Below are 20319 nucleotides of genomic sequence, written 5' to 3' on the forward strand. Positions count from 1 at the left end.
CCGCCCCCTCCCCTCCAAACGTTGGCAAAGCATTTTTTTTTTGTTTTGTTTTGTTTTGCTTTTTTTTTTTTTGCTGCGGGAATTTGTCCCCCCCAGCCTCCCGACATTCCCAAACATGCTTCGATCCATGCGCTCCTCGCTCCCTCCTCTCACCCGGCCGGGGCAGCAGCTCAGAGTCCGGGGGGGTCCGGCTGGCGGGGGGGCTCTTCTGGCACGGCCTGGCACGGCCTGGCACGGCTCGGGGTGGCACGGCCGCTGCTGGAGCCTTCCCGGCCCTTCCTTCTTCCCTTCTTCCCTGTTTTTCCTTTTTTTTTTTCCTTCTTCCTTTCTTTCCTTCCTTTCTCCGGGAGCACCGCCGGGATGGCCCCGCTGGAGCCGCCGCCTCCGAGCCCTGCGGGGACACCTGGGGACACCTGGGGGACACCTGGGGCCACCTCCTGGCAGGGACACCTGGGGGACACCTGGGGCCACCTCCTGGCAGGGACACCTGGGGGACACCTGGGGCCACCTCCTGGCAGGGACACCTGAAGCGGGAGTGGGGTTCAGGACCTTGGGCCACCTCCAAGCCTGGCAGGGCCACCTCTGACCCTGCCAGGGACACCTGGAGGGTGTCAGGACCTGGGGTCACCTCTGACCCTGCCAGGGACACCTGGAGGGTGTCAGGACCTGGGGTCACCTCTGACCCTGCCAGGGACACCTGGAGGGTGGCAGGACCTGGGGCCACCTCCCGGCAGGGACACCTGAGAGGAGGGACAGGACCTGGCGCCACCTCTGACCCTGCCAGGGACACTTGGTGGAAGGGAAGGACCTGGGGCCACCTCCTGGCAGGGACAATTCTGAACCTGCTGGGAACACCTGGGGAAGGGGGGTTCAGGACCTGGGGCCACCTCTGACCCTGCCAGGGACACTGGGATGGGTTCAGGACCTTTTGGGCCACCTCCAAGCCTGGCAGGGACAATTGTGACCCTGCCAGGGACACCTGGGAGGTGTCAGGACCTTGGGGTCACCTCTGACCCTGCCAGGGACACCTGGAGGGTGTCAGGACCTTGGGGTCACCTCTGACCCTGCCAGGGACACCTGGAGGGTGTCAGGACCTTGGAGTCACCTCTGACCCTGCCAGGGACACCTGGAGGGTGTCAGGACCTAGGGCCACCTCCCGGCAGGGCCACCTGGGACTTGTCAGGATCTTGGGCCACCTCTGAGCCCGTCAGGGCCACCCGGGAGGTGCCACCCCCGCAGGTGCCACCCTCCTGCTCTCGCCACGCCGCCAGCGGCTGGGGCAGCTCGGGGGGGTTGTCCCCGAGGTGCCACCACCGCGGCGCGTCCCTGCCTGTCCCCCGCGGCCAGCCCTGGCCCGGTGCCACCCCCGGGCAGGGCACACGGAGCGATTTACAGGCCAGACTCTCTGGGAGAACGGGAACGAGGAGGAATTTCATGCAACATTCCTGGTCCGGAGGCGGCGCGGGGCCGGGGCGGGAGCGGGCGGGAGCCTTGGGGAGGTGGGGGGAGGCTCCACACCCTCAGTGCAGTGCTCGGAGAAGGAGAAGGAGAATCCAAGTGGGTTTTCTTGGCTTGGGAATAACGCCCCGCCCTTCCCACGGCGGCTCCGGGCGCGGTCAGCTGTCCACCAGCTGCTTGAGCGCCCGCTCGATGTTCATGCGGTGCCCAACCCGGGTCACCCCCAACTCCACGAAGTCCTCCTTGGTCAGGGCGGGCAGGTGCGTGCCCTCGATCTCGTGGTCCTCGAACTTATCCCGGTGCTCCACCAGGTTGATGCTCTCCAGCCAGTCCCCCACGTCGTACTTGTTCCACAGGTGCAGCGGTTTCTGCATGAAGGGCCGCGGAGGGTGCAGCGTGTGCAGCGGCGGCCCCGGCGACGGCGACGGCGACGGCGAGCGGCTGCGGGCGCTGACGCTGCGCACCACGAAGCGAACTTCCTTGGGCTCGTGGGGGATGGACAGGCTGGAGGATTTGAGGATGGTGGGGGGGGTCAGGCCGTAGGGCCGGACGGTGCTGAGGGGCTCAGGGCGCTCCAGCGCCGCGGGTTTGACGGGGCTGGGCGTGCGGCGGGTGACGGGGTAGCGGCTGCCGGGCCGCACGGTGAAGGTGGTGCCGGAGCTGCGCTGGGAAATGGTGCTGAGCTCTCCTAAACTACTGAAAAGTCTGTGGAGAGAGCGGGAAAACGGGAAAAGAAGAGAGAGAGAGAGAGAGGAGAGGGAAGGGGTGAGGCCAGGTTTGGGAATGGGGGCACGAGTCCAGCGGGGTTGGGGGTGGGATAATTTGGGGCACGGCTCGGGTGGGATATCCCGGTGGGGATGTCCCAAAGATTCCGGCAGCGCCGCCAAGGTGGGGGGATTCCCGGCCTGTCCTGCCCTCCTGGCATGGCTCTGCGCCCCTCAAAATGTCCCCGGGGTTGGGGACAAGGAGCCTGCGCCTCGTCCTGCCCCGTTCCCCTCCCCACCCGTGCTGGTCCCGGTCCCACATGGAATGGGATAATCGGGAATGTTCCGGCGTTTTCCCGGGATGGGAGGGCCCTCTGGACAGCCCTGGTGACGGTCACCTGGCCAGGGGTGGCCGGGCCGGTGTCCCCTCGGCACTGGGACGTGTGGGACCCCCTGGCTGTGCCACCGTGGGAATCTGGATGGGGACACGGCTGCTGCTACCGGCGCTGTCCCCTCGGCATTGTCCCCACCCTGCCACTGTCCCCAGGGAATGGGCAGGGAATGGGGAAGGAAACGGAGCTGACACCCCGATGAGTCCTGGAAAATCAGAGTCCTCTGCTCTGGAGAGGCTGGGAAAACTGGGAATGTTCTCCTGGAGAAGGGAAGGATGCAGGGAGAGCTTCCAGAACATTCCAGGGCTTGAAGGGGCTCCAGGAGAGGTGGAATTTGGGAAAGGGACAAGACACAGGGAATGGCTCCCACTGGGAAAGGGGAGGTTGGGGTGGGAATTTGGGCAGAAATTCCTGGCTGGGCTGGAATTACCAGAGAATCCCTGGATCCCTGGAATGTCCAACGAAAGGTTGGAGCAGCCTGGGATGCTGGGAGGTGTCCCTGGATGTGTTTTGAGGTCCCATCCCATCCCAATCCTCTTGTCGTCAGAACCATCCCATAAAATTCCTGCATCCCGGTGCCTCAGTTTCCCTGCCCTTCCCCTGCTCAGGTTCCCATCTCAGCTCCCTCCTGGAAAACCGGGACGCTCTGGAATGCTGCTGGGATCCAGCATTGTCTCCTGGTTTTGGGAGTGGTGATGAGCTCCAAGGATCCCATAAATCCACGGCTCCGAAGGGATGAGCTGAATGCGGCTGAAGATCCGCAGGATGAGCCACATTCCTGGTAATTCCCAAGTCCCTGATAATTCCAATTTTTGAGCCACATTCCTGATAATTCCCATTTTTCTGCTTCCTTGGGATTGTTTGGAATGTTCCTGGGATTGCTTGGATCGTTCCTGGGATCACTGGGATAATTCCTGGTGTTATTCTGATTGTTACTGGGTTCCCTGGGATTGTTCCTGGGATCTTTTGGATCCTTCTTGGGATTATTTGGATAATTCCTGGGATCGTTGCTAGGATCACCGGGGTAATTTCTGGGGTCGCTGGGATTGTTCCTTGGATTATTTGGATCATTCCTGGGATCACTGGGATCATTCCTGGGATCACTGGGATCATTTCTAGAATCACTGGGATTGTTCCTTGGATTATTTAGATAGTTCCTGGGATCACTGGGATTATTCCTGGGATTGTGGGATCATTCCCAGGATCGTTTGGATCATTCCTGCAATCACTGGGATCACTGGGATTGTTCCTGGGATCACTGTGATCATTTCTAGAATCACTGGGATTGTTCCTTGGATTATTTGGATCATTCCTGGGATCATGGGATCATTCCTGGAATTGTTTGGATCGTTCCCTGTTCCTTGGCCAGGTTTCCATGCTGCTACTCCGGTGTTCATGGTGGGCCTCAAATCCTCGGGATTGTCTCCAGCAATTCCCACTGCAGATTCCAAAGGGGCTGTGACCACACCCACCGTCCTCTGGCCTTGGCAAGGACCTTCTCCCAAATTTCTTGTGGATCTTCTCAAACTTCTGATGGATCTTCCTCTGAATCTTCTTCCAACCTTCCTATGGACCATTTCCTGACCTTCCTGTGGATCTTCCCAAACTTCCTGTGGATCTTCCTACCTTCCTATGGATCTTTTCCCAACCTTCCAATGGATCCTCCCAACCTTCTTATGGACATTTTCCCAGTCTTCCTATGGATATTCTCCTGACTTTCTCATGGATCTTCCTCTGACCCGCTCCCCCAGATCTTCTCCGACCTTCCTGTGGATTTTTCTCCGACCTTCCAATGGAGCTTTTCCCAACATTCCCAAGGATCTTTTTCCAGCCTTCCCGAGGATCTTCCTCTGAAATCTTCCTTCCAATGGATCCTATGGATCTGCCTTCCTTTCTATGGACCTTCTTCCAATGCCCCAAACACGACCTGAACCCTGATCCTGACCCTGATCCTAACCCTGATCCTGAGCCTGTTCCCAACCCTGATCCTGAATCTGATCCCGACCCTGATCCCGACCCTGATCCTAACCCTGATTTTAACCCTGAACTTAAACCTCACCCTAACCTTGACTTGAAATTAACCTTAACCCTGATCCTGATTTTTATCCTGGTCCTAACCCTAAACCTGACCTTGATCTCAACCCTCATCCTAAACCTGACCCTAATCCTGATCCTAATTCAGAGGTGATTCTGAGCCTGATCCTAACCCTGGTGTGGATCCCGATCCCAATCCTAATCCTAACCTTGATTCAGACCCTGATCCCAAACTGAACTCTGATCCTGACCCAATCCCAACCCTGATCCTGATCCTAATCCTGATCCCAATCCTCATCCTAATCCTGCCCCTGGCTTTTCCTGGGAGCTGGGCAGGGATACTGGGAGCTGGACAGGGATACTGGGAACAAAACACGGATACTGGGAGCTGGACAGGGATACTGGGAACAAAACGGATACTGGGAGCTGGACAGGGATACTGGGAGATAGACATGGATACTGGGAGCTGGACAGGGATGCTGGGAGCTGGAGAGGGATTCCAGGCAAGGACCAAACACTGTCCAAAGTTTTCCTGATCCCGGTCATCTGGTGGATGGGACACGGCCATCCCAGAGGATCTGGGATCAGGACACAGAATTCCTGCTTCCTGAACCTGGCAGCTGCAGGATGGGCTCTGGGAGGAACTTTGGGATTAGCCCTGGGAGGGACTGCGGGATGAACCTTGGGAGGAACCTCAGGATTAGCCCTGGGATGAGCATTGGGATGAGCTCCGGGAAGAGCCCTGAGAGGAACCTTGGGATGAACCTTGGGAAAAACTTCGGGATGAGCCCAGAGAGCAGTTTTGGGATTAGCCCAGGAATGAACCTTGGGATGTGCCCAGGGAGGAACCTCGGGAAGAACCTTGGGATGAACCTTGGGATTAGCCCCAGGATGAACCTTGGGAAGAACCTCGGGATGAGCCCAGAGAGGAATTTTGGGATGAGCTCTGGGAAGAACCTCAGGATGAACCTTGGGATGAACCCTGGGATGTGCCCAGGGAGGACCTTTGGGAAGAACCTTGGGATGAGCCCTGGGAAGAAAATTTGGGATGAGCCCTGAGATGAACCTTGGGATGAAGCTCGGGATGAACCTTGGAATTAGCCCTGGGATGAGCCTTGGGATGAACCCTGGGATGAGCCCAGGGATAAGCCCTGGAATGATCCACAGGATGATCCAAGTGCCAACACAGGGGACGGAGCCCCCCTGGTGTCCCCAAATTCCCGTGACACCAGCGCCAGGATTGAGGGAATGAATCCACGGCTGGATCCGCTGGGATGAGCCCCCCACGGCCGAGAGGAGCCTCCGGAACGGCCCCGCTCCGGCATTCCCGGAAAGATGGGGAGCAGGCCGGGCGCTCCCAAGCATCCCACACCTCCGCCCCACCCGGGAGCAGAGCAAATCCCCGGGAATGGCATCCAGCAGCCGTGGGGAAAGCGGGAACGCGGCCCCCGGCGCTCCCGGAGCGTCGGGATCCGGCGCTGCTCTCCCGGGATGGGGCCGCGGCCTCGGGAATTCAGCGCTTGGCAGAAAAGGACAAGGAAAAATCAACCGGGATTGGCTCCGGGACACGGGACACGGGACGGGACACGAGGACGGGACACGGGGACAACACGCAGGAAGCACAACCAGGAGCACAGAGCCGGCCATGCACGCTGGGAAATTCCCAAGGGGAGTCGGAGATTCCCATGGATCCCAACCCCACGGATCCCCCTCCACCCAATCCCAAGGGTTTTCCCCTTCCAGCCCAGTGGAGCTGGAGTGGGAATGGCTTTTCCCGGGATCCCACTGCTGTCCCAGCCTGGGGGGCCCTTCCAGCTCAGGAAGGGATTCCAGAAGCTCTGGAAGCCACTGGGATATCCTGGAATCACTGCTGGGAGAAGAGGAGGGAATCCCTGGATCCTGATTTTCCTGCTGTGGCCTCAGGTGACTTCCCTGGGGGACGGGGATGGAACAGGATCCCAGGAGCTCCTGCCTCTGCCTCATGGAATTTTTGCTCCAGAGGGGGACCTGGGATTCCCCCTGCCCTGGAGAGTCACGGATGGATCCTGGTGCATCCATGGCTGCATCCATGGTTTGTGGGGATGGGAATGGGGATGCTCCGTCCCCCTTCCCAGTGTCCTTTCCAGGGTCTTCTCCTTTCCTGGAGTCTCTACCACCATTCCTGGGGTCTTTCCCACTTTTCCTGGGGTCTTTCCCCCTTCCTGGGATCTCTCTCACCGGTCCTAGGATAATTTCCTGCATTCCAGGATCTTTCCCATCCTTCCTTGAGTGTCTCCCATCTTTCCTGGGATCCTTTCCCCCTTCCTGGAATCCTTTCCCACTTCCTGGGATCTTTCCCATCCTTCCTGAAGTCCCTCCCACCCTTCCTGGGCTTCTCCCACCTTTCCTGTCATCTTTCCCACCTTTTTCAGGATCCTTTCCCACCTTTTCTGGTGTCTTTCCCATCTTTTTCTGCGATCCATTCCCACTTTTTTTGACATTCATTCCCACTTTTTTTGGGATCCCTTCCCACTTTTTCTGGGATATTTCCCCACCTTTCCTGGTGTCCTTCCCCACCCTTCCTGTGGTCTTTTCCCACTTCCTGCTGTCTTTCCCACCTTTTTTGGGATCCTTCCCCACTTCTTGGTGTCTCCCCACTTTTCCTGGGGTCCTTTCCCACTTTCCCTGAAGTCCGTTCCCACTTTTCCTGGGGTCCTTTCCCCTTTCCTGGGACCCTTTCCCACTTCCTGTGGTATTTTCCCATTTCCTGGTGTCTTTCCCCACTTCCTGGCATCTCTCCCACCTTTCCTGGTGTCATCCCCACCTTGGGACCTTTTCCATCCTTCTGGGGTGTTCCCCACTTTTCCTGGGATCCTTCCCAGACCTCTCCCACCCCTCCATCCCAATCCCCCCAGGGGATCCCGACGGGAATTTCCTCAGCAGGAACAGGAAGAGCTGGACACGCCACCACAGCACAAGGACAGGGCCATGCTCCCGAAGGGACACATCCCAGAGCCGGCATCGCTCCCGACGCTTCCCAAAAAACCTCGGGAACGCCAGCGGGAGCGGGGCCGCACCGGGCAGGGGGAAGAAGACAGGTGAGGAATGGGACATTCCCGGTGGGATGGAGCTATGGAATGGGAACGTGCTCACTTACACAACTCGCCCACCCTCCGGAGGCCAGAGGCGGATCTAGGACAGAGCAGCGGGACATGCACATGGAAGCAGGAAAAGAGGCAATGAGAGAAATGTTAGCTCCGGTCCGGGCAGCGCCACACGGAAAAGAAGCCACCGGACGTCGATCCCGAGGGATTCGGGGCCGGGAGAACCGCGGGGATCCGGCCTTGGGCGTCGCGGTGTTCCCTGAGTGGAGACCCCCGGCTGGGTGTGGGGAGGTGGGAATTGGGAATGGGGGAATGGACGGGGTGGGAATTCGGGGGCAGGTCGGGATGGTTCCCGTGGGGAATGGGGCGGTTGGAATTGCATGGATTCAGCCAAAGCCTGGAGGGTTGGACAGCGACAGAGCTGCTGGGAAAAGAGGGAGCAGAGGGAAGGGGTTTGGGAAAGGTGGGGATTTGGGAAATGCAGGGGATTTGGGGAGGAACAGGGAAATGGGAAATGCAGGGATTTGGGAAAGAGGGATTTGGGAAAGGGCAGGGATTTGGGAAGGGGAGGGATTTGGGGAGTAACAGATTTGGGAAAGACAGGGAAATGGGAAATGCAGGGATTTCGGAAAGAGGGATTTGGGAAAGGGCAGGGATTTGGGAAGGGAAGGGATTTGGGGAGCAACAGGGATTTGGGAAAGACAGGGAAATGGGAAATGCAGGGATTTAGGAATGGAAGGGATTTAGGAAAAGCAAGGATTTGGGAAAGAGGGGAATTCGGGAAAGGACCAAAGATTTGGGAAAGATTAGGATTTGGGGAGGAACAGGGATTTTGGGAAAGGTGGGGACTTGGGAAGGAAAGGAATTTGGGAAAGGCAGGGATATGGGAAAGAGGAATTTGGGAAGGGCAGGGATTTGGGAAAGAGGAATTTGGGAAGGGAAGGGATTTGGGGAGGAGAGGAATTTTGGAAGGAACAGGGATTCGGGGAGGAGAGGAATTTAGGAAAGGCAGGGAAATGGGAAATGCAGGGATTTGGGAAGGAACAGGAATTTGGGAAAGGCAGGGATTCGGGAAAGGAAGGAAACAACAAATGCATGAGAAAAATGCCCCACAGCCAGAACAACACCGAGCAGCCGACACAAAATTCCCAAGTTTTTCCATGTCCCCCCGGGGCTGGTGACAGTGACGGTGCCATCGGCCACCCCCAAAGGCCGCGGGATGTTCCCGGGGATTCCGTACTTCCCAGAGGGAATTCCCCACGGAAATCCCTTGGGATCCCTTGGCTTTGCTGTTGGGAAGGAGGGAACGGCCTCATCCCACCTGGATAATGACCAGGAGCTTCCAGGTTTGGAATGGCAGCTCCAAACGCCCCCAAAACCCTTGGATTATTCCCAATTTTATCCCTTTCTGCAGTGGAACAGGCAGGGAATGCCGGAGCGGGGACACCTCAGGAATGCCAGAAGTTGGGAACTGCCACTGGAGCAGAGCCTGGGAATGTTTGGGAATGCGGATTTGGGAATTTTTGGGAAGGACAAGTGGTTATCCCTTGGGAAAACCATCCCAGCGGGATCACGCTGGAGCAGGGATGGAGAGGAGGCCTAAGGGGGTCTCAAGCTCCAGCTGGGATTTGTTGGGAGTGGTTTTGGGATTGGGATTTATCCGTGAGCTTTGTCCCGAGGACAATCCGGAGCAATCCCGGCGACCGGGAAGCTCCAGCAGGGACGTCTGGAAGGGTCAGGAATGTTGTAACTAAAATTTCATTTTTTTCCTTCTCTGATCCCGGCAGGAAAAGGGAATTCAGGGCTGGAATCCACAGGAAAATTCCCAATTTCTTCAGTGTTGCCCCCGGGCCTTCCCAAGCCAATCTCCCAAACTTCTGGAGCTCCCTCCTTCCCTGAACTCCACCTGGAATGGATCCCTCGGGATTTCTCCAAGGACAAACCCTTCCCCCACACCCTCCACCTCAAGGAAAAGGTGACAAATCCCTGCCTGATGGGAACATCCCGAACTGGGGACGCTTCCCACTCTTCCCACCTGGAGCTCATCCCACGGAGCTCCAGCCACCCCAGATTTCCCAAAAAAGCCCGAGTCCCGTTTCCTTGGGATGGGGGTGATGGGTGACGTGGGGATGGGAGGAGCCAGCGCAGCGGTGACGCGGGGACGCGGTGACACGGTGACACCGGGACAGGACACGTGCTGGGACCCTGTCTCCTTGTAGGCATCCAACCCTTCCCCGATCCCGTGGGATCACCTGGGATCCAGGCTGGGGGGTGTCTCAGTGAATTCCCAATTTTTCCACGGCTCAGCCTCCCTGAGCTCTCCCAAGGCTCTGCTGGGGGGAAAGGTCCCAGCCCGATGTCCTGTGAGAACCTGGGAAAATTCCATGGAAACCCTGAGGGGAGGGGATCCAGGAGATCCCGCTGTGCCTGGGCAGCTCTGGAGAAGCCATGGGAAGTGGAATCCATGGAACCCCGGGGGAGGGAGGGTGGAGAATGCAGGGATTGTGGCCTTTGGCAGCGTGGCCACCTGCATCCCAATCCTGGAACCTCCATCCCAATCCTGGAACCTCCATCCCAATCCTGGAACCTCCATCCCAATCCTGGAATTTTATTCCCAATCAATCCTGGAATCTTATTCCCAATCAATCCTGGAAACTCCATCCCAACCCTGGAATCTTATTCCCAATCAATCCTGGAATCTTATTGCCATTCAATCCTGGAAACTCCATCCCAATCAATCCCAGAATCTCCATCCCAATTCTGGAACCTCAATCCCAGTCCTGGAACCTCAATCCCTGTCCTGGAACCTCAATCCCAATTCTGGAACCTCAATCCCAATCCTGGAACCTCCACCCCATTCCTGGAATCTCATTCCCAATCAATCCCGGAACATCCATCCCAATCCTGATCACCTCCTTCCCAGTCCTGGTCATCTCCATCTCAATCCTGGCCACTTCCTCCTCCAAGTTGGCCATCTCCTTCCCAATCCTGGAATCTCCTTCCCAATCCTGGATTCTCCATCCCAATCCTGGAATCTCCATCTCAATCAATCCTGGAACCTCCATCCCAGTCAATCCCAGAATCTCCATCCCAATTCTTGAACCTCAATTGCACTCCTGGAATCTCATTCCCAATCCTGGAATCTCATTGCCAATCAATCCCAGAACCTCCATCCCAACCCTGGAATCTCCATCTCAATCCTGGAACCTCCATCCCAATCAATCCTGGAACCTCCATTCCAATTCTTAAACCTCAATTGCAGTCCTGGAATCTCCATCCCAATCCTGGAACCTCCATCCCAATCCTGGAACCTCCATCCCAATTCTTGAACCTCAATTGCAGTCCTGGAATCTCATTCCCAATCAATCCCAATCTTGGAATCTCCATCCCAATCTTGGAACCTCCATCCCAATCAATCCTGGAACCTCCATCCCAATTCTTAAACCTCAATTGCAGTCCTGGAATCTCATTCCCAATCCTGGAATCTCATTGCCAATCAATCCCAGAATCTCCATCCCAACCCTGGAATCTCCATCCCAATCCTGGAACCTCCATCCCAATCAATCCTGGTCACTTCCTCCTCCAACTTGACCACCTCCTTCCTAATCCTGGAATCTCCATCCCAATCCTGGAACCTCCATCCCAATTCTTAAACCTAAATTGCAGTCCTGGAATCTCATTCCCAATCAATCCCAATCTTGGAATCTCCACCTCCTCTCCAGAAGTGGCCACCTCGTACCCACCCCTCCCTGCCACACAAACCCCCTCCATTTCCACTCTTCCTCACTCAGCAATTCCAATCCCTTTTCCTTCCCTCCCCGCAGCCAATTCTCTCGATTTTCACCCCAAATCCCTGCTTCCCATTGGAATTTCCCCAGGAAATCCTCCCCCACCAAGCCTACAAGGAAACAGGGAGTGCTTTTCCAAGCTTTTGCTGGGATGTGACATCACTTCTGGGACACGGAATTCATTCAGGATCGGAGAAAAAGAGGCAGCTTTACCCTAAAAGGAACTCAAACCCCAAAGGGCTCAAGTTTCTTCTCCTTCTCCCTCAGATCTGTGGGAATACAAAGGAATTCGTGGAATTGCAGAGCAGCACCGGAAACGCCCCCTTTGGAAGCTCAAATTCCGCTTCCCGGGAGCCTTTTGGGGTTAAAGAGAAACAAAGGAACGAGCAAAGACACACACAAAAAAAAGTTTTCCTGGGATCCAGAGCCCCAAACTGGGATATCTGGGATTTTCCTGAGGAATCGCAGAGACTCCTTGGAAAAGCTTCCCTGAGCTTGGATCCAGAGCCCCAAATTCAACATTTGGGATTCTCCTCAGGAATCACCGGGATCCCTTGGAAAATCCTCCCTAAGCTCCAGAGCCCCAACCTGGGACATTTGGGATGTTCCTGAGAGTTCCCAGGAACCAGAACCCCTTGGAAAAATCTTCCCTGAGCTTGGATCCAGAGCCCCAAACTCAACATTTGGGATTTTCCTGGGAGTCCCCAGGTCCCTTTGGAAAATCTCCCCCTGGCCTGACTCTGGAGTCTCAAAACCTTGGAACTCTCCTGGAAGCTGCCTTGGAGATTTATCAATGCCAAGGAAAACTCTTGGAAAAGCTGGAAATCTGTGGCTGGGATTTAACTGGACAAACCCTTGGGATGGGCAAAGCTCCCACAGTTCTGGACTTGGATCCTCCTTCCAAATTCCAGAGGGAAATACAAAAATGACCAGGACAGATCCTGGGCCCTCCACATCCCAAATTCCTGGGAATTAAAATGTGATGGGATCGTTTTCCGATCGGCTGGAAACCACAAAGCAGCTGGGGCAGGCTTTTTGGGATGTTTGGGATGCTCCCGGTGACTCCCAGAGGTCGGGAAGATGGATCCAGTTGGGATTATGGATGGGGGAGCCTGGCAGGGCTGAGTGGGGCAGGGGGACATGGGACGGGAATTCTGCGGGAATTCTGTGGGAATGTCGCCTGGAGCAGCGCTGGGTGTGGAATGTGGCTCCCGAAATCCCGGGAATGGCCGTGTCCCCAATGACACACACACGCCTGTCACGGTCACCGTCAGCTTTATTGGGGACACGGCGTCACACACGGAACACGCGCGGCTCCCGGCGGCTTTTCCAGGATCCCGCCACCGCTCCCAGGAATCCCGGCCAGGAATTCCAGCCGGGCACAGGGCAGGCTTTCCTCCCAGGGAACAAGAGGGAATCACCTCGAGGTGAAGCTGGATTTTGGGAAAATTCCTTCCCGGAAAGTTGGTGAAGCGCTGGAATGGGATGCCCAGGGAAGGGGTGGAGTTCCCATTCCCGGCGGGATTCAAAGCCGTGGGGATGTGGCACTGGGGGGACACAGGCAGTGCTGGGAATGGTTGGACTCGGTGGGATCAGAGGGATTCTCCAACCTCAACAATTCCAGGGATTTGGGGGAAACACGAGGAAGCCACCTAGGGCCACCACGGATGAAGGGAATTGTCCCCTTGCTCCGCTGCCATTGTCACCGTCCCCGGTGTCCCCGGTCCCGGGATTGTCACCGGATGTTCCCAGTGTCAGAATTCCTCGGGCTCTTTTCCAGGCCCTCGGCTCAAAGGTCCTTCCGTGGACGCCCGGCTTGGGAGGAGACAGAGCCGGAGTTAGAGCGAGGGGAACACGTCACGGATCCGTGAGCATGGATCGGGGCTTCCCAGGGAGCATTCCCACACGGACCCGCCTGCTCTGGGGCAGGGAATTCCCTGAGCTTGCGTGGAATTGCTGGGAATTCAGCAGGAATGTGGGGAGGGAGGAATTCCAGCGTGATTCCTGAATGGCAGCTGCTCCGCCGATCCCACGGATCCAGAGCCGCTGGGAAGGCTGGGAGGGATCAGGTGTGGGAACATCAGAGCCCCCATCCCTGCGGGGACTCCAGGACACCTCAGTGTCCCCATTCCCAGATTCCAGGACATCTCAGTGCCCCATTCCCAGATTCCAGGACACCCCAGTGTCCCCTTCCCAGATTCCAGGACACCTCAGTATCCTTTTTGGGAACGCCAGGCCACTTCAGTGTCCCTTTGGGGACTCCAGGACACCTCAATGTCCCCCTTCCCAGATTCCAGGACACCTCAGTGTCCCCATTACCGGATCCCAGGACACCTCAGTGTCCCCTTTGGGAATTCCAGGCCACCTCAGTGTCCCTGTTCCTTGTGGGATTCCGAGACCCACATCCAGTGTCCTTCTGGGGACTCCGGGTGACCTCAGTGTCCCCATCCCTGCAGAATTCCAGGCTCCCATTCCTGGGGGTGTCCAGGACACTTCACTGTCCTTTTGGAGACTCCAGGACACCTCAGTGTCCCCATTTGGGAATTCCAGGTCACCTCAGTGTCCCCATCCCTGTGGGATTCCAGCCCACCGTTGGCTCCCGGCAGCTCTTGAGGGACATTCAGGTGACACTTCCCTTCTCTGGACAATTCCAGAGCCTGGAGAACGCGTCCCAAACTGGGTCACTCTCTCTTACCTAACCCTGCTCCCATTATTCCCTGAATTCACAGCAATTCCATAAAAAAAAACCCACTAGGAGAACTCGGACACAGCAGGAGAGCAGTCACCATGATTAAAAATTCCGTTCACCACCGAACTTCCCAGGAAACATTTTGAGCCTTTGACATCCCAAAACTCGGGAGATGAAAGGTAATGTGACTTTCCCAAAAGGGAAAAAACCAGGAATGTGGGACTCTGCGGGATGGCTGGAAGGGCCGGATTCCAGCGGGAAGCGAGGAGCGAGGATGGGATGTTTGGGAAATCAGGAGGCTCCAGGGGCTGGGTTTGGGGGAGACGGATCCCTGGGAATTGCGGGAATTGTGGGGAAGGCGGGAAGAGAGGATGGAGAAGGGATCATCCCCGAAATCGGTGAAATTGCTCCGGGGAAAAACTGGGAGATTGGATGGACGTGGATGGAAGGGATGGGGACATGGAAAGGGACGTTCCAATGTCACCGGGGACCAGAGGATTCCCAGCAGGGAACCCCAAACCAGGGTGGGATCCTGGCAGGGCTTGTAAAAGCCCGGAATTCCCAAATTTCTGGTGCTACTGGAGATGGGCACAGCCCTGATTCCAGAGGATCCCTGAACGTCCTCCGCTCGGGATGAGGGAGGGGACATCAGGGAACATCCTGGGGCAGGGGGGACAGCCCCGGATCCGCTCCCAGTATTCCCAGTTTGGATCAGCTGGGACAGGCTGGAGTGATGCTCCAGGACACTTTGTCCCCAAGGCCACCGTCTGAAATGTCCCCTCCTGTGCCAGCGCCACATTTGGTTGGAAATGGTTTGGGATCCATCCCAAATGGTTGGGATGGTTTGGTTGGAAAAGCTTTTCCCAAGGAAATGGCTGCCCCTGATCCAGAGCTCCTGGCACCCACAGGTGACACCGGGTGACACTGAGTGACACTGGGTGACACTGGCTCACGGTGGCCCTGTGGGGTCACACCTGGAAGAGCAGGACAAGACTTGGAATTTTGGGTCCCTTCCTGCTGGGATTTAATATTCCCAAGCTCTTTTAGGATCTGGGCTCTGATTTGGGAGGTTTGGGATCATTTTAGGGCTGGGTGGGTGAGGCAGAACCAGGGTGGGGTTGGTGCCACCATGTCCTGTCTGGGACGTGCCACTGGCCACCTTTGTCACCTCCTGGGTGGGACAGCACCTGGAGATCCTCAGAAATGGAAAAACCCGGAAAAACCCATCCTTAGTGCTTGGCCAGGAGTGAACACGGAGGGGGTGACCCAGGACTCGACATTGTCACCACGTCATAGTCATTGTCACCATGGCATTGTCACCATGGCATCGTCATTGTCACCACGGCATTGCCATTGTCACCACGGCATCGTCATCGTCACCACGGCATTGTCACCGGAGCATCGTCATTGTCACCATGGCATCATCATCGTCACCACGTCATTGTCATTGCCACCACAGCCTTGCCATTGTCACCATGGCATTGTCATCGTCACCATGGCGTCGGCATCGTCACCACAGCACTGTCATTGTCAGCACGGCACTGGCATTGTCACCACAGCATTGCCATCACAGCATCGTTGTCGTCACCACATTGTCGTTGTCACCATTGCATTGGCATTGTCACCACAGCTTTGTCACTGTCACTACAGCCTTGTCATTGTCACCACAGCATCGTCACTGTCAACTCAGCATCCCCATTGTCACCACGGCATCCCTATTGTCACCACAGCATCATCACTGTGACCATGGCATTGGCATTGTCACCTCAGCATCCCCATTGTCACCACAGCATTGTCACCACAGCATTGCCACTGTCAGCACAGCATGGCCATTGTCACCACAGCGTCATCACTGTCACCTCAGCACATTCACCACAGCCTCGTCATTGCCACCACAGCATCCCCACTGTCGTTACAGCATCGCCACCACAGCATGGCCATTGTCACCACAGCATTGTCATTGTCACCACAGCATTGTCACCACAGCACGGCCATTGTCACTACAGCATTGCCATTGTCACCACAGCATGGCCATTGTCACCACAGCGTCATCACTGTCACCTCAGCATGTTCACCACTGCCTCGTCATTGCCACCACAGCATCCCCACTGTCACTACAGCATTGTCACCACAGCATGGCCATCGCCACCACAGCATTGTCATTGTCACCACAGCATTGTCATTGTCACCACAGCATGGCCAATGCCACCACAGCATTGTCACGTCACCACAGTATGGCCATTGTCACCACAACATTGCCACTGTCACCACAGCATTGTCATTGTCACCACAGCATTGCCACTGTCACCACAGCATTGTCATTGTCACCACAGCATTGCCACCACAGCATGGCCATTGCCACTACAGCATTGTCATTGTCACCACAGCATGGCCATTGTCACCACAACATTGTCATGTCACCGCATTATTGCCACCACAGTATTGCCACCACAGCACGGCCATTGTCCCCACAGCATGGCCATTGCCACCACAGCACGGCCATTGTCCCCACAGCATGGCCCTTGTCACCACAGCACGGCCATTGTCCCCACAGCCCTGTCCCACAGGCAGGGGAGGACACGGAGCCACGGCAAAGGCGGAGCAGGGGGAGCAGCCACAACCACGACGCGCTGGGCACCCAGCCCACCCCTCCCTCATACCCCGGCCCCTCCACCGAGCTCCTGCAGCTCTGAAATGTCCCTCAAAGCCACATCCCCCCGTCCCCAACCCCGGCCACGCCCGGCTCTTACCGTGCGGCCACCACCGGCGACTTCTTGCCGGGATCCAGCGCGGAGCCGGCCGGTTCCTCGCCCAAGGAGCGCGTGTCCTTGTTGAGCTGCTGGAGGCGGGAGCTCAGCTCGCTGATCACAGTTGGTTTGTCCTCTTCGGCCCCGTGGCCGGGCCTGCTCTCCATGGGGTCCCCCCATAGCTTGGACCTTCTCTGAAAGAGGTAGCGTGGCCGGGCCGCGCTGGTGGCCGCCAGCGTGGCCGCGTGGTGCTGGGAGATGAGCTCGCTGTCCGAAGACTGCTTCAAAAGTGGGTCCCTGAAAGTAACCGGCCCCTTGCTGAGCTGGGACTTGAGTTTGGGCTTTGGAGGCACTGGTGGCTTCTCGAGTAGAAAAGTTTGGCCGTCGGCGAAGGACGTGTAGGTGTCGGTGGGCTCGCCGCTCTCCGAGGACAGCGTGGACATGCTGGAGACCGTGGAGATGGTGCTCGTGGTCTCCAGGTGGTGGTCGCTGGAGCTCCTGGTGTCCACCTCTTCCACTCCCGAGTCCGCCGCCGACTCCGGGGCCGCGGGGGCGTCCGAGGGCTTCCCTGAGGGTGTCGCGCCGGGGGGAGAAGGTGCTACTGCTGCCGCTGGCAGGGACGGCGTGCCCGGCGCGACCAGGTGGCTCACGGGGGTGCCGGGGGTGGTCACCAGCACCCCGTTGGCGAATTCATCCGGGGGTGGCACCAGCCCGATCTTGGCCAGCTCCTCGCGGGTCTCCTCGTCGCTGGAGGACAGCTGGGCCGGCGGGAGGGTCACCGTGTAGGGCTCCACCTCCTCCTCCGAGCTGCCCTGCCCCAGCGCCTTCTCCGAGGCCGGGCTGGCCGGCGGCTTCCCCACGGGGCTGGGCTGGGGCTCGACCTTGGGGGACTCGACCGGCTCGGCGCAGACCTCGGGCACGGCCGGGCTCTCCTCCTTGATCTCCAGGCCAATCTCGTCTTGACCATTACTGGTGGCGTGGACCATGATGAGGCCGGCGGTCTTCTGCTGCGACGTGTCCACGATGCTGATGATCATGGACTTCTTGTCCTCGGGTTTCTTCTCCTCCTTGCCCGGCGTCTCCGCTCGCACCTCGGGCTCCTTCCGCAGGGTGGTTGGAGTCCCCCAGGGGCTCTTGGTGGGGGTCAGAGCGCCGGCGTCGGCCGCCATCACCGCCTTCCCTCCGGGGGAGTAGGCGGGGGACACCAAGCTCTCCAAGTCCCCCCTGTCCGGTTCTTTGGTTTGGATGTCCACAAACAGGGGCGCGGCTCTGTCCGAGTCGGGGCTGTGGATCGGGGTGGGCGACCGGGATGGGACTTGAGTGGACAGCGCCCGTTCCCTTGCGGCCAGCGCCAGCGCCAGGGGTGAGTTGGGATCCAGGGGCTTTCCCGTCAGGGGGTGGATGAAGGTCGAGGAGGAGCTGCTGATTAATGGCTTTAAAGCTGACACGGGGGACGGCAGGAGGACATCCCGGCTGCCCAGGAGCCGCTCGTCGATGGAGCGCGACTGCTGCAGCGACGGCATCTCGCTGCCGCCCGGCGCCGGCCCCTCGATGGCGCCCACCGACAGGAACACCGTGGATTTCCTCCGCTCGTCCAGCCGCCGGTCCCGGTCCTTCATGACGCCGGCGGCGATGGCGGTGGCGAAGGGGAGGCCGGCGGCTTCCACCTGAGCGATGCTGGGGTGGTGCTGGTATTCCAGGCGGTGGCTCCGGCGCGTGGGCGACGGCTCCCGGGAGGAGTAGCCGCCGGTGATGGCCAAGGCCGCCCGTTCCTGGGCGTCCTCCACCTGGAGCTGCTTGACCAGGGGACTCTTCTTCCTCTGCGGCTTGGTGGGGGCGAAGAGGCTGACGTTGAACTGGCCCATGTTGGCGTAGGGGTTGTCGATGACCCGGCCCTTCCTCTTGAGCTTCTCCGGAGGCGTCGCCGCCGGGCCGGGCCGGGGGATCTCGGTGGGTTCCACGGGGAGGTGGGAGGAATCCTGGAGGATTATCATGGAGCGGGCCCTCTTCTGCCTCTCGGGGTAGGGCATGGAGCCCCGCGCCTGGTCGTACATCTCGGCCGCGCTCAGCACCTGCGGTAGCCCGTGGAGTTTGGCTTCCAAGCCCGGCTTGAAGCTGGAGCGGATGGTGTCGTAGGCCCGGCCCGGCGGCGGAGGGGGCGAGAAGGATGGAGGGGGGCCGGTGTCGAAGTAATAGGGGGAGGGGGGCGGGGGAGGGGCGGTCTGAGGGGGAGGGGGGATCCCGTGGCCTTCCCGGAGGCCTTCCCGGACCGTGTCCGTCATGGAGGTGCTCCGCGGGAACTTCCCGTCCAGCAAGGACGCGGCCAGCTTCTCGTCTTCCCCTGGAAAGCAAGGGAGGCAACGGAGTCAGGGAGGGGCTCCTTGTCTTCCCAAGGGAAACAGGGAAAACAATGGAATCGGGGATGAGTTCCTTGTCTTCCCAAAGAAAACAGGGAAAACAATGAAATCAGGGAGGTCTTCCCAAGGGAAACAGGGAAAACAATGGAATCAGGGATTAGTTCCTTGTCTTTCCATGGAAAACAACGGAATCACGGAGGAGTTTCTTGTCTTCCCAAAGAAAACAGGGAAAACAATGGAATCAGGGATGAATTCCTTGTCTTCCCAAAGAAAACAGAGAAAACAATGGAATTGGGGATGAGTTCCTTGTCTTTCCATGGAAAATAGGGAAAACAATGGAATCGAGGATGAGTTCCTTGTCTTCCCAAGGAAAACAGGGAAAACAGGGGAGTCAGGGATGGCTTCCTTGTCTTCCCAAGGAAAACAGGGAAAACAATGGAATCGGGGTTGAGTTCCTTGTCTTTCCATGGAAAACAATGGATCAGGAATGAGTTCCTTGTCTTCTCAAGGAAAAAAGGGAAAACAGGGGAGTCAGGGATGGCTTCCTTGTCTTCCCAAGCAAAACAGGGAAAACAATGGAATTGGGGTTGAGTTCCTTGTCTTTCCAAGGGAAACAATGGAATCGGGGATGAGTTCCCTGTCTTCCCAAGGAAAACAGGGAAAACAATGGCATTGGGGATGAGTTCCTTGTCTTTCCATGGAAAACAATGGAATCGGGGATGAGTTCCTTGTCTTCCCAAGGAAAACAAGGAGAGAAGTGGAGCCAAGGAGAATTTTCACATCTCCACATGGAAAACAAGGCAAGCAATGGAATCAGGGATGAGTTCCTCATCTCCACATGGAAAACAAGGAAAAGAGCAAAGTCAGGGATGAGTTCCTTGTCTTCCCAAGGAACACAAGGAGAGAAGTGGAGGCAAGGAGAAGTTTCACATCTCCACATGGAAAACAAGGAAAACGGGAGTCAAGGATGAGTTCCTTGTCTTCCCAAGGAAAACAATGGAATCAGGGATGTTCCTTGCCTCCAGCTGGAAGACAAGGAGAGAAATGGAGTCAGGGGTGGATTTGTT

The 20319-nt window shown here is 57.5% G+C and overlaps 1 protein-coding gene across 1 annotated transcript in view; it reads right to left on the bottom strand.

Moving 5' to 3' along the window:
- Nucleotides 1-276: 276 nt before the first annotated feature.
- Nucleotides 277-20319, bottom strand: part of SHANK3 (SH3 and multiple ankyrin repeat domains 3) — a 145988-nt gene continuing 125945 nt past the window's right edge. The window contains exons 22-24 of the mRNA XM_042779181.1: nt 16899-19236; nt 629-2163; nt 277-580 (exon numbers count right to left, since the gene is read on the bottom strand). Of these exons, the coding sequence (XP_042635115.1) occupies nt 1617-2163; nt 16899-19236 (2885 nt within the window). The 3' untranslated portion in view covers nt 277-580; nt 629-1616. The remainder of the gene's footprint in view (nt 581-628; nt 2164-16898; nt 19237-20319) is intronic.

This window comes from Catharus ustulatus, chromosome 4, assembly GCF_009819885.2.
Source record: "Catharus ustulatus isolate bCatUst1 chromosome 4, bCatUst1.pri.v2, whole genome shotgun sequence".
Taxonomy (NCBI): Eukaryota; Metazoa; Chordata; class Aves; order Passeriformes; family Turdidae; genus Catharus; species Catharus ustulatus.